Source organism: Heptranchias perlo, chromosome 12 (assembly GCF_035084215.1).
Source record: "Heptranchias perlo isolate sHepPer1 chromosome 12, sHepPer1.hap1, whole genome shotgun sequence".
Taxonomy (NCBI): Eukaryota; Metazoa; Chordata; class Chondrichthyes; order Hexanchiformes; family Hexanchidae; genus Heptranchias; species Heptranchias perlo.
The window spans coordinates 53,739,753-53,755,117 of record NC_090336.1 but is presented as its reverse complement, the minus strand read 5'-3'; the positions used below and the strand labels follow the sequence as shown (position 1 = coordinate 53,755,117).

The 15,365-nt window shown below is 41.6% G+C and overlaps 1 protein-coding gene across 6 annotated transcripts in view; it reads left to right on the top strand.

Moving 5' to 3' along the window:
* Nucleotides 1–15,355, top strand: part of LOC137328035 (zinc finger protein 665-like) — a 60,896-nt gene extending 45,541 nt beyond the window's left edge. For 3 of the 6 annotated variants that reach the window (XM_067994116.1, XM_067994115.1, XM_067994117.1), the window contains exons 9-13: nt 6,088–6,234; nt 7,847–8,503; nt 12,669–12,803; nt 13,289–13,928; nt 14,915–15,355. In XM_067994116.1, coding sequence (XP_067850217.1) covers nt 6,088–6,234; nt 7,847–8,503; nt 12,669–12,803; nt 13,289–13,614 — 1,265 coding nt within the window. In that variant the 3' untranslated portion in view covers nt 13,615–13,928; nt 14,915–15,355. Of the gene's footprint in view, nt 1–6,087; nt 6,235–7,846; nt 8,504–9,629; nt 9,717–12,668; nt 12,804–13,288; nt 13,929–14,914 lie in introns of those variants that run through there. The other 3 variants (XM_067994119.1, XM_067994118.1, XM_067994121.1) reach the window with 3 other exon arrangements.
* The last annotated feature ends 10 nt before the right edge of the window (nt 15,356–15,365 follow it).

Here is a 15,365-nt window from a genome sequence, read left to right as displayed (position 1 = left end):
ATTTGCTACAGATTTCTCAGCCTGTCTTTTAATTTAATAGTCAGTCTGAAGCCGTAATTGAGAGATAATGTGGAGATGCCGGTGATGGACTGGGGTGGACAAATGTAAGGACTCTTACAACACCAGGTTATAGTCCAACAGGTTTATTTGAAATCACAAGCTTTCGGAGGCTTCCTCCTTCGTCAGGTGAGTGTGGGATTCCACACTTACCTGACGAAGGAGGAAGCCTCCGAAAGCTTGTAATTGAGAGAGATAGACCAGAGTTCACAGTCAACAACAAACTACCCTGTAAAGATTAATGTTCAGGGGTCCTGTCTCCAGGACAACTTACATTGCTGTTTTGCTTGCTTATTTTCTGTCTGCCGCGGAGGATAGTTAAGCCTATTCATAGAATCATAATGGTTCCAGCTCGGAAGTAGGCCATTCGGCCCATCGAGTCCATGGCAGCTCTATGCAAGAGCAATCTAGTTAGTCCCGCTCCCCCGCCCTATCCTTGTAGCCCTGCAAATTTTTTCGTTTCAAGTACTTATTCAGTTCCCTTTTGAAAGCCATGATTGAATCAGCCTCCACCATCCACTCTGGCAGTCCGTTCCAGATCACAATCACTCGCTGTGTAAAAAAGATTTTCCTCATATCGTCTTTGGTTCTTTTGCCAATCACCTTAAATCTGTGTCCTTAGGTTCTTGACCCTTTCGCCAATAGGAACAGTTTCTCTCTATCTACATGGCTTTATGAAGGGGAAGTCATGTCTGACAAATTTGCTTGAGTTCTTCGAGGATATAACGTATAGGGTGGATAAAGGGGAACCAGTGGACGTAGTGTATTTAGACTTCCAGAAGGCATTCGACAAGGTGCCACATAAAAAATTATTACTTAAGATAAAAAATCACGGGATTGGGGGTAATATTCTGGCATGGGTGGAGGATTGGTTATCGAACAGGAAGCAGAGAGTTGGGATAAATGGTTCATTTTCGGACTGGCAACCAGTAACCAGTGGTGTTCCACAGGGGTCGGTGCTGGGTCCCCAACTCTTTACAATCTATATTAACGATTTGGAGGAGGGGACCGAGTGCAACATATCAAAATTTGCAGATGATACAAAGATGGGAGGGAAAGTAGAGAGTGAGGAGGACATAAAAAACCTGCAAGGGGATATAGACAGGCTGGGTGAGTGGGCGGAGATTTGGCAGATGCAATATAATATTGGAAAATGTGAGGTTATGCACTTTGGCAGGAAAAATCAGAGAGCAAGTTATTTTCTTAATGGCGAGAGACTGGAAAGTACTGCAGTACAAAGGGATCTGGGGGTCCTAGTGCAAGAAAATCAAAAAGTTGGTATGCAGGTGCAGCAGGTGATCAAGAAAGCCAACGGAATGTTGGCTTTTATTGCTAGGGGGATAGAATATAAAAACAAGGAGGTATTGCTGCAGTTATATAAGGTATTGGTGAGACCGCACCTGGAATACTGCATACAGTTTTGGTCTCCATACTTAAGAAAAGACATACTTGCTCTCGAGGCAGTACAAAGAAGGTTCACTCGGTTAATCCCGGGGATGAGGGGGCGGACATATGAGGAGAGGTTGAGTAGATTGGGACTCTACTCATTGGAGTTCAGAAGAATGAGAGGCGATCTTATTGAAACATATAAGATTGTGAAGGGTCTTGATCGGGTGGATGCAGTAAGGATGTTCCCAAAGATGGGTGAAACTAGAACTAGGGGGCATAATCTTAGAATAAGGGGCTGCTCTTTCAAAACTGAGATGAGGAGAAACTTCTTCACTCAGAGGGTGGTAGGTCTGTGGAATTTGCTGCCCCAGGAAGCTGTGGAAGCTACATCATTAGATAAATTTAAAACAGAAATAGACAGTTTCCTAGAAGTAAAGGGAATTAGGGGTTATGGGGAGCGGGCAGGAAATTGGACATGAAGCTGAGTTCGGATCGGTCAATGCCCTGTGGGTGGCGGAGAGGGCCCAGGGGCTATGTGGCCGGGTCCTGCTCCGACTTCTTGTGTTCTTTAGATTTGTGGTTGGGATCAGATCAGCCATGATCTTATTGAATGGCGGAGCAGGCTCGAGGGGCCGATTGGCCTACTCCTGCTCCAATTTCTTATGTTCTTATGTACTCTGTCTAGGCCCTTCATGATTTTGAATACCTTTATCAAATCTTCTCTCTACCTTCTCTGTTCCAAAGAAGAACAACCCCAGCTTCTCCACTCTATCCACGTAACTAAAGTCCTTCATCCCTGGAATCATTCTAGTAAATCTCTTCTGCACTGTCTCTAAGGCCTTCACATCTTTCCTAAAGTGCGGTGCCCAGAACTGGACATAATACTCCAGTTGTGGCCGAACCAGTGTTTTATAAAGGCTCATCATGACTTCCTTGCTTTTGTACTCTATGCTTCTATTTATAAAGCCCAGGATCCCATGTACTTTTTTAACCAACTTCTCAACCTGCCCTGCCACCTTCAACGATTTGTGTACATGTACTCCCAGATCTCTGTTCCTGTACCCCTTTTAGAATTGTGCCCTCTAGTTTATATTGCCTCTCCTCATTCTTCCTACCAAAATGTATCGCATCGCATTTTTCTGCGTTAAATTTCATCTGTCACGTATCCGTCCATGCCACCATCCTCTTGAAGTCTATCACTATCCTCCTAACTGTTCACTACACTTCCAAGTTTTGTGTGATCTGCATATTTGGAAATTGTGCCTTGTATACCCAAGTCCGAGTCATTAATATATATCAAGAAAAGCAGTGGTCCTAGTACCAATCCCTGGGGGACACCATTGTACACCTCCCTCCAGTCCGAAAAACAACCGTTCACCACTACTCTGTTTCCTGTTACTTAGACAATTCTGTATCCATGCTGCTACTGCCCCTTTTATTCCATGGGCTTCAATCTTGATGACAAGCCTATTATGCGACACTTTATCAAACGCCTTTTGAAAGTCCACATATACCACATCAACTGCATTGCCCTCATCTACCCTCTATGTTACCTCATCAAAAAACTCTATCAGGTTAGTTAAACACTATTCCTGCAACTACTGAAAATCTCCAGTGTTATCATTGCTTCTTATGTATTTACTGTTTAATAAGCGGCGACTCACCTCCTGACTCCCCAAAGCCTTTCCACCATCTACAAGGCACAAGTCAGGAGTGTGATGGAATACTCTCCACTTGCCTGGATGAGTGCAGCTCCAACAACACTCAAGAAGCTCAACACCATCCAGGACAAAGCAGCCCTCTTGATTGGTACCCTATCCACCACCCTAAACATTCACTCCCTCCACCACCGGTGCACAGTGGCTGCAGTGTGTACCATCCACAGGATGCACTGCAGCAACTCGCCAAGGCTTCTTCAACAGCACCTCCCAAACCCGCGACCTCTACCACCTAGAAGGACAAGGGCAGCAAGCACATGGGAACAACACCACCTGCACGTTCCCCTCCAAGTCGCACACCATCCCGACTTGGAAATGTATCGCCGTTCCTTCATCGTCGCTGGGTCAAAATCCTGGAACTCCCTTCCTCACAGCACGTGGGAGAACCTTCACCACACGGACTGCAGCGGTTCAAGGAGGCGGCTCACCACCACCTTCTCAAGGGCAATTAGGGATGGGCAATAAATGCTGGCCTTGCCAACGACGCCCACGTCCCATGAACGAATAAAAAAAAAATCTATTTCGCAGTTTATAAGTCATATTCGAGAAGACTGCTTATTATACCACCTTCCCAAGGCAAGGAGGATCACACGAGATCAGAAGGTGTATGATATATTCAGTAAGCTGAAATACAGTAACAATGGTTTGATCCTTGAGCTTGCTACAAATTATCTAGATATGTGGGTATAACACATGAGTCCATAGGGGTACGATACCATTTTTCTATCTAACTGCATAATGGATGGGAGATGAAGTTGAGAGTATGTAGTGTCCAGGTGGGTCTAGGGGTTTAAGCATGGTTTCACAGTGGAGCGTGTTTGAACTTTTCCTGCAATGGGTAAATAATTTTCGGAAATGCAGGACCTACTCATTGTGTTATTCTGCTGAACTATAGCAATTGCCTATTGTGATTTCAGTTGCTGTGCTGGAGGTTGGTGCGATTTTTGAGCTTTTAGGATGTTGGCAAGGTTGTGGAGGAGTTTGGATTTTAATGGTCGCAATGTTCTGGTACTGGCAGTCAGTGGTACTGACCGACAGGATAATATATGACTCCATTGTTGAGTAATGGAACAGTAAATAACTATTTTGTAATAAGGCAGCATAATCTTAATGCTTGTTGTGGGAAGTGGGTCTTTATCACGAGAAGTACGTAAATTCTTCTGTTCCTTTGATATCAGCCGCGGCTCATTCGTAGCACTCTCACCTCTGAGTCAAAAGGTCATGGGTCCAAGCCCCATTCTAGGACTTCAGCACCTAATCTAGGCTGACATGCTAGTGCAATACTGAGGGAGTGCTGTACTGTCGGAGGTGCTATCTTTCAGATGAGATGTTAAACTGAGGTCCTGCCTATCCTCTCAGGTGGATGTCAAAGATCCCATGGCACTATTCGAAGAAGAACATACGTGTTCTGTGGGTGTGCTGGCCAATATTTATCCCTCAACCAACACCACCAAAACGGTTTAATTGTTCATTTATCTCACTGCTGTTTGTGGGACCTTGCTGTGCATAAATTGGCTGCCGCATTTCTTTCTTTCTTCTCTTGGTGATGGTTTCGCATTATAGATGTATAAAAGCATAGAATTTCTGTTCTGGTCATCGTCAAGTAAAATGGTGTAATATTTGTATTCAAATTAGGAAGTCTGCATTCTTTCTATGATTATATGGTTTTCGTCACCTTCCATAGTCTGCTGTGCTGTATGCTTTTGGTTTTACTTTTCTGACATATCTGAGACTTGTATCCATTCATGCTTTTGTATTGTTTAGTGCAGCTTTGGAAATATTGTTCACATTCGGCATATATGTAAATCGAGTAATGTTCCGTAACTTCATATCAAGCTTTATCACAGATGTAAACCCAAGACTATTACTACATTGAGGAGTGTCGGACCAAATGCTGGTAGAGTTGGGCACTGATATCCTGTGACAATTTTGTGCTGTGTTTGATTTTGTTCCTATTCTATTTAGCTTTAGTTTTTGTTTTAACTTGTAAACATTTGAGGTTTTTTTCAAGTTCTTCCTAACGTTAACTTGTATGAATAATCATTTTTCTTGCTGCTTCTGTCAAGTTACAAAATTATTCTCACAGCCACGTACCCATTTTATATATAATTGAAGAAATGTCACCAAAAATAGTATCCAGTGAGTGAATGTTGTACTGACCTGAACCATGGAATAATGTATTCCGTAGAAAATGTTTTACTGCTTCTCTTTTACCTGTGATTCCTCAGCAGACTTTAGTTTTAATTTGTTCTCTGGATGTTAATGTTCATTTATTGCCCATTGCTAGTTACCCTGCAGTGCATGTGGCGATGGTGCTCCTGCAATGATAAACTTTGGCTTGCTGGGCCGCTTCAGAGATCATTTAGAGTCAACCACATAGGCCAGGCCAGACCAGGGAAGGGTAGGCAGGCTCCCTTCACTCCTTGTCTGTCCAGTTTCCACTTCACAGCTGCCCATAGTGGTATGATTAAAATCAGAGGCTCACTGTGTAGGAATTTGCAGGCACGCGATCGGGGCTCACCAGTTAGTGGTGCAAGACATTGATTAGAATTGTGACCCTTGATTAATAGTTGGTCCTGGACCTTTAGAATATTAGCCATATTTACAAAGAAGCTGGTAACGATGAGCTTATGGACTCTGAGAATATCAGCCATGGGCTGAGGACATATAAAGAAATAATTTGTAATGTAGCGAATCTTTTGAATGTTATTCTGATCAAAAGTAATTATGCTTTCTCAGTCCGGGGTACGAGGTTGTTTAGTTATTTAAAGTCTTTGATAATTTAACTACCCTGTGAAGCAAATTATACTAATAAGTTCTAGTCCTGTTAAATTCTATTTACTTTGTGAATCACCTGCTTGTTCTGGACTATCCAGCCATAATGGTACATTTTTATGATTAACTTGTTTTTATTTTTTCTCAGCTTGCTGCAAACCCGACAAGATGGATTCTGCAGTAATACACCTAAATGAGCCAATGACTGAACAAGGTCAAAATTATGATGCAAACACCACCGGTGATTTGAAGTTTATCCAAGGACATAACATGGAAAACAAAAGGCAGTACAGAGGTAACAATTTTTTTTAGGGTTTTTTAAAACATTTTCAAATAAATCCAGTCCTACAAATAGTAACTATAGGAGGGTCCTAAAAATGTTCTGGAAGATACTGAATGTGAAGGTGGGGGACAATATTTGAAATCAGCATGGATGAAGAGAGTTGGGGTGGGTGAAGAGAAAAGTGATGCTAACAATGCTGAGTACATAGCGCCTTTCACGACCTCAGGACGTCCCAAATCGCTTTACAGCCAATGATACAGCTAATAAAGAGCTAAGAGATGGATATTGATCAGATGAAAAAAGAATTGATATTTTAGAACATTTGAGCGATTCTTGTACATCCAAAGTGTAGAAGTTTTTTTAAAAAAGACATAGTTCCTCCTCCCATGACTCGGAGATTAAATTAAAATCATTGCGCTACTGACGATTGCTACCACAAATCAGATACTTGTATGGGATTTTACACCACTCTTGAACTGGATATTGACAGATTGTATGTGATGTTTTATTTTGATCTCTAAAATCGTTTAGTGCATCACATGCTGTGCACAGTTACATACCCGATAGTGACACTTGTTAAGCTATCGTCCCTCGTACCAGCTTAAACACTGGACTACAGCACTTCACATACCGACGATTGTTCTGCTTAATGCTTTTCTCTGTCTCAGTCCTATTTCTTGAACTATAACATGCTTCACAAGCACAAAACATTTATTTTTCTACTACTCAACAATGGGCAAGTTAGCCAGCTTGTTTCAACACTGAACGCACTGACTACGATGTGACAGCTTCACTGTACAGCAACTATGTGTTATGGAGCTACAAGTTTCCATGTAATAAAGTAATTGCATTTCCTTAATTTTTTCAACAACTTGCATTTATATTGCGCCGTTAACATACAAATACGTTTGAAGGCACTTCACATTTCAGAAAAAAGCTTACTGAACATGTGGCATAAAATACAAAATGGGATCCAATAGTTCACACAAAAATAAACTGCCAGTACAAATTGTTGAAATTTATTTGATAGTTCTAGATTCTTTCTTTAATCAATTACCTGCCTGACCAAATGCATTAAGAAAGAGAGAGAAGGAACACTTGCTGTATTAGATCTTTCAAGTCTTTGGGATGGCCCAAAACACCTCACAGCCAATGAAGTACTTTTGAAGTCACTGTTGTAATGTAGGCGAACATGGCAGCCAATCTGCATACAGCCAGATCCCACAAACTGTAGTGAGATAAATGACCAGATCATCTGTTTTAATGGTGTTGGTTGAGGGATAAATATTGGCTGGTACACCCAGAGTACTCTCCTGCTCTTCTTCGAATAGTACCATGGGATGCTTTCCATCCACCAGGCAAACATGGCTTTGGTTTAACACTTCATCCGAAACATGGCACCTTCGACCATGCAGCACTCCCTTGGTACTGCACTGAAGTGTCAACCTATATTATATGATTATGTTTCTGGAGTGGGACTTGAACTCACCACCGTCTGACTCAGGCCACAAGTGACACTGTATGCCGAATGAACTGTCACCTTTAGGTAATCATTTGTATTGTGTGTCTTGTCTTGGTACCTGTTTCCAAGTTGCATCAAAACCTTTTTTTAAAATTACTGTAGGGTCAATCTGTGCACTTCCTGAAGCAGATCCTATTGAAGCAGAGCGCTTTGGGGATTCAGGCTACCTTTACCCTGAGGATTTCACAAAACATAGTAGTTGCAACAATAGCTCTGCGGTGGGAATTTTGTTGGGCGATGCTTTGACCTGCTTGAGCGACTGTCCAGTAGGAGACAAAAGGACTAACACTTCCCATTCTCCAATAGGTAAGATGAATAGCATAAACCATATAACTGATAAAACTATCTCCTGTTTGAGACCTTTGAACAATGGAAAGACATTTAAAGAGGCTGCATCTTTAAGCAATGACATTATTTCTGCTGGCGGGAAATACTTTAAATGTGAATTCTGTGGGAGGAGATTTTTGCGCAAAGCACAGTTAACAATGCACAGACGCACGCACACCGGAGAGAAGCCATACGTGTGTGATGAATGTGGAAGAGGCTTTGCAGAGAAGTCCAACTTAAATGACCATCGTCGAACACACACAGGTGAACGTCCTTATGTGTGCACATTTTGTGTCAAAGCATTTCATCGTAGTACACACCTAAAGGTACATCTCCGCCGCCACACTGGAGAAAAACCGTACAAATGTGAAGATTGCAAGAAAACATTCGTGGACTCTTCCTCCCTTCAGAGGCACAGACGATTTTTCTCAGGTAAGAGCCCTACTTGGACTTTCAAAGGCTTTTGATAAGGTACCTCACAAGAGGCTTCTCTCTACAAGATAGAATCATGTGGAATTAGTGGTAATCTGGTTTAAGAATTGGTTGCATATAGGCAGAAAGTTGTTATCAATGGATTTGGATCTGCTTGGAGACAGTGGTGTCCCTCAGGGATCAGTGTTGGAACTGTTGCTATTTACTATTTTCATTAATGACCTACATGTCAGTGTTGGGGGAATGATCCGCAGGTTTGCGGATGGTACCAAGATATGTGCGAGTGCGTTGGGAAATGGCCCTGTGCTTGGAAAACAATGTTTAACGTAGAAAAGTAGTGTCATGCATGTGGGCAGGTTGGACACTAAATATACATACACCCTACAGGGAACAGAATTGAAGCCAGTGGTGAAAGAAAGAGATCTGGGTGAAACAGTGCATTACTCTCTAAAGGTTCATCACCAATACAGTGAAGCTACAGCTAAAGCAAACAGGGTTCTAGGTTGTATTCACAGGACAATTCACTACAAAATAAAGCATACCATTTTGTGTGTGTACAAGACCTTGGTTAGGCCTCAGTTAGATTACTGTATCCAGTTTTGGTCTCCTCACATTAAGACTATGGAGAGGGTGTGGAGGAGGGCCACAAGATCAATTCCCAGTTTAAAACGCCTTAGTTACCCAGATAAGCGTAAAGATTTGGGTCTGTATAATTTACAGAAGCGTAGATTCGGGGGCGATTTGATCAAGGGACTAAATTGTATTTATGTGAACCAATTATTTCATCTGGACAGGTTAGGAAGGATCAGGGGTCACGCTTACAAGTTATGTAAGGGCAGAACTAGGTTGGATGTTAGGCGGTTCTTCTTTTCCTGGAGAATATTGGACCTGTGGACTGGTTGCTGGCTCGTGCGGTGAACGCTGATTTGTTGTATTCCTTCAAGAGTGAGCTGGACCTGTTTCTGGCTGAGCTGGAGATCAGATTGTACAAGACATATAATATATAAGTCAAGGTCATTGTGATCTTGTGGAATAATTTTATTGCCGAAAGGGGTCGGAGAGTAATTTTCCAGATTTTTTCCCCCTAATTGGTCTGGGTTTTTAATCTTTTTTTCGCCTCTCCCAGAAGATTACATGGTGGTGTTGCGATAAATAAGTCATCACATGGGACAAGCTAGATGGACGAGTGGCTCTTTTGCTATCCATCATTTTGGTACGTTGGTTTCTAAGGCCATAGATTATTTAAGTATTATTTTGAGATCAATTTAAAAAGTGAGTTTCATAATCAGCCCAAGAATGTTTAAGCTTTGATGCACTGTACTATGCAATGGCAGGATAGAGATTTGTGTCTGAGTACTCACTTAGAGTTCTCAATCTTGATAGTGGGGTCGTGCTAGGTGAAAGGCAGGCATTTCTCCAGATAGGAAGTGAAAACTGAAGGGAGAATCACTCAAGCTGTTTTTTGCACACCTCTTAATGGGTCAATTGTGCTTGGTAGAGGCTCGGGAGCAGTAGTTCACCTGGCACTCTATGGGGAAATTATACGGGCGCTAACTTGGGCCGTGTAGCACCCGTTGTTTCGATAACTAACACCGGAAGCATGTAAAGTAAGGAGACAATGGATACAATCAGTGGGCAATGCTGATTTAAAGTGATAGACGCCATTTTGGGTCATAACACTCAACTCAATGCACAGTCTTAACACCAACGAACGAGTCTTAGAGTGCCTGGAGGATCCCCCACCAGCACTATTTAAAGGGACCATGCAGGATTTACAGGTTAGTGGCTGGTTTATTGCTTCTGGCTGTCAAGACATTTGTAACTGTTCTTGGAGGTTTCCTGGACTTGAATACTAGGACTAGGGGACATATCCTAACATTTGGAGCCAGGACGTGCAGGAGTGAAGTTAGAAAATGCTTCTACACGCAAAGGGTGGGGGAAGTTTGGAATGCTCGTCTGCAAACGGCACTTGATGCTAGCTCAATTGTGAATTCTAAATCTGAGATTGATAGATTTCTGTGAACCAAGGATATTAAGGGATATGGGGCTAAGGCGGGTATATGGAGTTAGGTCACAGCTCCACCATGATCTCATTGAATGGTGGAACAGGCTTGAGGGGCCAAATGCCACTGCCACTTGCTGCCTCCTGATATGCACCACCTTCCCCTGCAAGAAAGCAGGACGTGTGTCTGGGTGATGTGCCTATCATGGTTGAATAGCTGCTAGTGTGTGTGGCATGTGAGTTGTGGGTGGGCGGCTTGCAACAGTGGTAATGTGTGAGGTTGAGAGGAAGCATCTGATTGGCAGAGTTGAGTATTGATTGAAAGAGTTTGTTGGTATGTGGGTGATGGGGGGTGTAGTGCATGGAGCAGTGGATGCAGCTAATGGAGCAGTTGGTAGGAAACGCCACTTGACAGTTGACCTCACTCAACTTGACCACTCGTGTCAAAGCCTTGAAATTCTTCCTGTACTGCATCCATGTTCATGATGCTGTGCGCCTGGCATTGACTTCGTCCCCCGCTGCCTTCTACTGCCTTTTGGGCATATGTCTGGAGAGCTTCTTGTTACCCCATCCCCCTTGCCCCGGGGATATTGAATGCCCCTCCTTCTGTCCACCTCATGCACCAAGACCTCTAGTGAATCAGCAGAGAACCTTGGTGCATGCAATCTCGCATGCCTGGTACCAACTCAGATCGGCAGATTGGTGAGGTCTGGCGAGCAGATTGGAGGATGTGGGATTCAGTAGTGCGCAATCTTTATTCAATGTTTTAACATAACTCAGCAGTGTGTAAACATAGGGACGGGACCTGCATCAGTATTTTACGTGTCCGATATCTGATCTCTGTTCAGACTCCATGCAGACACTAGACTGTTATTTTCAGCAAATAACAGGTACCAGCTGCCTTTTCAGAGATTTCTTAAGGAGTTTGGAGCTTCCCCCTGCTGGTGGAAAGTGCAAATTGCATGGAATCCTCGTTCAACGCTGATTTCCAACGCAAATTGTAGGTAAGTCCTCAGGCCTGACGAAAGTCTTGTCCTGCCGACTCAGGGGCCATTGGGCGCAGGGTAATAGTGGATCGTGCTACTCCCGCCCAATAACAGGCCCTTTCCAATTTTCCCCCCTATGTTTCTTGAGGAAAATAATACCTTGGAAATGACCTGGCAAGGGTTTCATTATTAGTACTTTAAAAGAAGTCAAAACAATCAGAGTGATTGATGATTATCATTTTTAAACAATGTTCTTGTTTTTAAATAAAATGTGCTGATAGTATCATGAAGGTAATTTGCTGCATGTAGTTGTTGAACCCAGTAATGTAAGGGTGGCACATTATTATTGGTAGTCATTGAGGAATGGAAGAAAAAGGCCATTCGATCCATTGAGCTCAATCTCAATACAATCGGGCACCAAAGATGACAGTTCATTTAGCCATATTAAAGAGGGGATGCTTTCCGTGGGTATTTCAAACCAGCCTAGCATTCACCTGCATCTTAGACCTCCCCTAACATTTTTGATTCCACTACCATATATGATTATCGCTCTTTGAGTAAAGAGTTGTTTTGTCTAAAAAAAATTTGGAATTTATTTTGCAGTAACTTACATTAATGACCTCTTGTCCCACTGCCTTGACTAAAGTAATATTCTGGGTTTACTTTATCTGCGTATGTGTGAGAGAGCGAGAGAGAGGCTTTGTGAACAGCTTCCTTTCAAGTATGTTAGATGAGAAGTTCAGTTGTCAATCAAAGTTACTACCCTGAGGTGAGACCTTATCCCTTTGATATGGGAGCAAGAGGCCTCTGTCTTAGCTAAGTCCCTCTGCTGTATGAAAGCAGAGGGATTTGCTTTCACCTGGACCCTCAGACATCACGAGGAGCCACCTTCTTACAATAGCCCAAAAATATTTGAGATTTTACATAACAATCCCGCCTCGAAATAGCTAATACTCCAAGCATCATTGTGCACCTAATCGAACTGCGAGGCTGCTGGCTTATTTTTTTTTTAAATGCAGATTCTTGCATTTCAGAAAAATAATAAGTTTAACAAAAGAAAATCAATTCTAGCATCACAGGTAAAATACAATTTGCCATCCCTTTTATGGCAAATGTAACTCAAGTGTTATTTAGATGCACTTTCAAAAACAGTAACAGTTGATTTTATTTCTCTTAGGCTGCTCTAGAGCTGATTACACAAAATCTTTGCAAAAAGAGTCCGTGGGAGAGCAGGAAAGCTATTCTGAAGCAAACAGCAGTACTGACGTAAAATTGAAATCAAAGGAAAATTGTGTAACGGTGGAATGTACAGGTAAACGTCTTGTGAACTGCAATACCCTTTCACTTCTATAACCTCTTCTTTCCCCCTGCCCCTGTGACACAGTGCATGTGCACCCTGGTAGAATTCCTGATCTCAGCTGTGTCTACCTGGGAGCATGCTTCTCCTGATAGACAGAAAATCAAAGAGTGCACCACATTTATGCACCGACACCCAAAAGGGATGGGGAAATTCTTTGTCCTTTCTAAAAATTCGGATATGACACTTAGGCATTGAATGCACTCAGAGAATACCCATAAGGGACTTTGAATACCAAAGACAATAATTTTTATTGTATAAACAGCTGATTGTTAATTGAGATATTTTCTTGGCTACTAAAATGAGTTGTGGCGTTTTTTTTCTCAAACATGTCTGATAAACGAAGTACAATTTTTCTGATTAACAAGCATCAACTCTAATTTCTAAAATGGAAACTGTGATTACAAAGTTGTATGAATTGTCTTGTCTTTTGTTCCCAGATTTATGCAGTTTACTGAGCAAACAAAATCCTGAAAAGAATGTGTGTGATACAAAAGTTTTAGTGCACAGTAACTCCAGATGTACCTCAAATTTCAGTAGGCCTGAAGAAAAGTCAATTAACAATATTTACTTTGATATTAGAAATGGGGAGAAATTAGAACATTTTGATTACACATTGATATCGGAGAGTGGTAGATATGTAAAGAACAGTCCTAGTACAGTCTTTGATGAGCAGTTACTTGGTCCTGAGCAGTTTACACTTAAAACCCAAGTGGAGGAGAAACCCCCTACAAGTACCAAGCATCCAGTAGGCTATTTGCACTAAGTATGCAGCTCACCATTCGTAACTGGGCATCTGTAAAGACTCTGCAGTCACATGCAGTAAGATGTAACCGCAATGAGCACTTCGATTCGCACACAAACAAGTGGCCTTATATTTGCACTTCCAGACAAGAGGACCAACAGAGTCACACCTGCGAAAATCCTTCCAAGAGCAAGATATTAGATTATGAGATGCTGACCTTCCAGGATGGACATTTCCACCAGCAACTTGATCTCCGAAATCCCATATCTTTAAAATGGGTTTGCAATCTGCATCACTCCAGATTATAACTGGCAATAATTCAAGTGCCATAATTTGTAAGTATGTGATGTGCTCCACGTAATATTTTATTTAAAGCTTTGTAACATAGAAGAATAGTCTTTTACTCACTACAATTAATATATGGAGATTAACCAAAGAAAGATACACATTTCCAAACCACTACCTTTCAGAAGTGACAACAAAAAAAACAATCTTGGCATGTAGTTTATCCTGTAACTGCACGAATGCTCTACAGAAAATGTACTGAGTCAAAACAAAGTCTGATTTAATATGTCAGTGGTCTGGCTTTTAGTTAGCACAATATTTTAGAAATTACCATGTTTCAGGAGTACATTTTTTATACGCACAGGTTGTGGTTTTAAAAAAAAGAAAAGGACTTGCCCTCACTATTTCAGAATAAAAGAGTATGTTTAATTTTCCTTCAGTTTGCTTTAATTTATGCAATATTTGGTCTGTTTTAAATGTTGGCAATGTTTAATGTAGACTGTGACCTTGCTGCTATAAGTTAACAACGAGAGTAAAATAAGCAAAATCAAATCAGAATAGAAATCATTGAGCAATAGTTTGTGAAGAAAAAAGTAGGGCAATCTGTAATAAAACATTTCAAACAATGGTGCAGATTTTCCTGTTCCTATACCTGGAATTAATGAAACACCTGGGAGTGGAGAATACAGAAAAATCGGGTGGGGAGCAGCGCATGTCTGTCCAGTAATTTAAAAGGCACGAAAACAGCGTGTGCTCCTTGCTGCCCCATTTACTTGTATTCACTGTGCCCAGGCAATCAAGCAGCCCCAGGCACAGGAACTACAGAAATCTGTCCTAGGGTTTCTTGATGCCAAACTTTTGTCTAAACTCTTAACACGACTGAAACGTAGCAATCCATTTGCTGTCTGAAGCATGTTGAGATGGAAACTAATGCAAATAAAAAATTTTAAAACTGCTAATGTTGGAACTCTGAAATAAAAACAGAAAATGCTGGAAGGACTAACACCCAAAACATTAACCTGTCTTCTCTTTACAGATGTTGATGGACCAGCTGTGCATTTCCATCATTTTCTACTTTTATTGTAAATTTACTGTGCCGGGAACAACTTTGGTCTTGACAACAATTCGGTTATACAGTGGAAGCCCTTATAACTGTTGATTGCTTATCAACAGTACAACTTCATTGCTGCATCTGAAACCAGTTGATTTAGTTGCTGGCTAAAAGTATGACATTTAGAAAGTGGGAAGATGAAATCCTGACATAATATTCTGCAATTAAATTTGGAACTGATAAAGTATACTTGCATGGCTCCCCATGCATACTGTGAGAAAATATCCTTTCAACACCTCCATCACAATGTGGACATGGCAGGACTACATCATTTTACTTGCAGTTTTCCCCATTTAATAAAAATTGTTTAATTATTTTATTAATGAAACAAATAGCATATATATCATAAACAGAATATTTCATGGAGGCGTGTCTG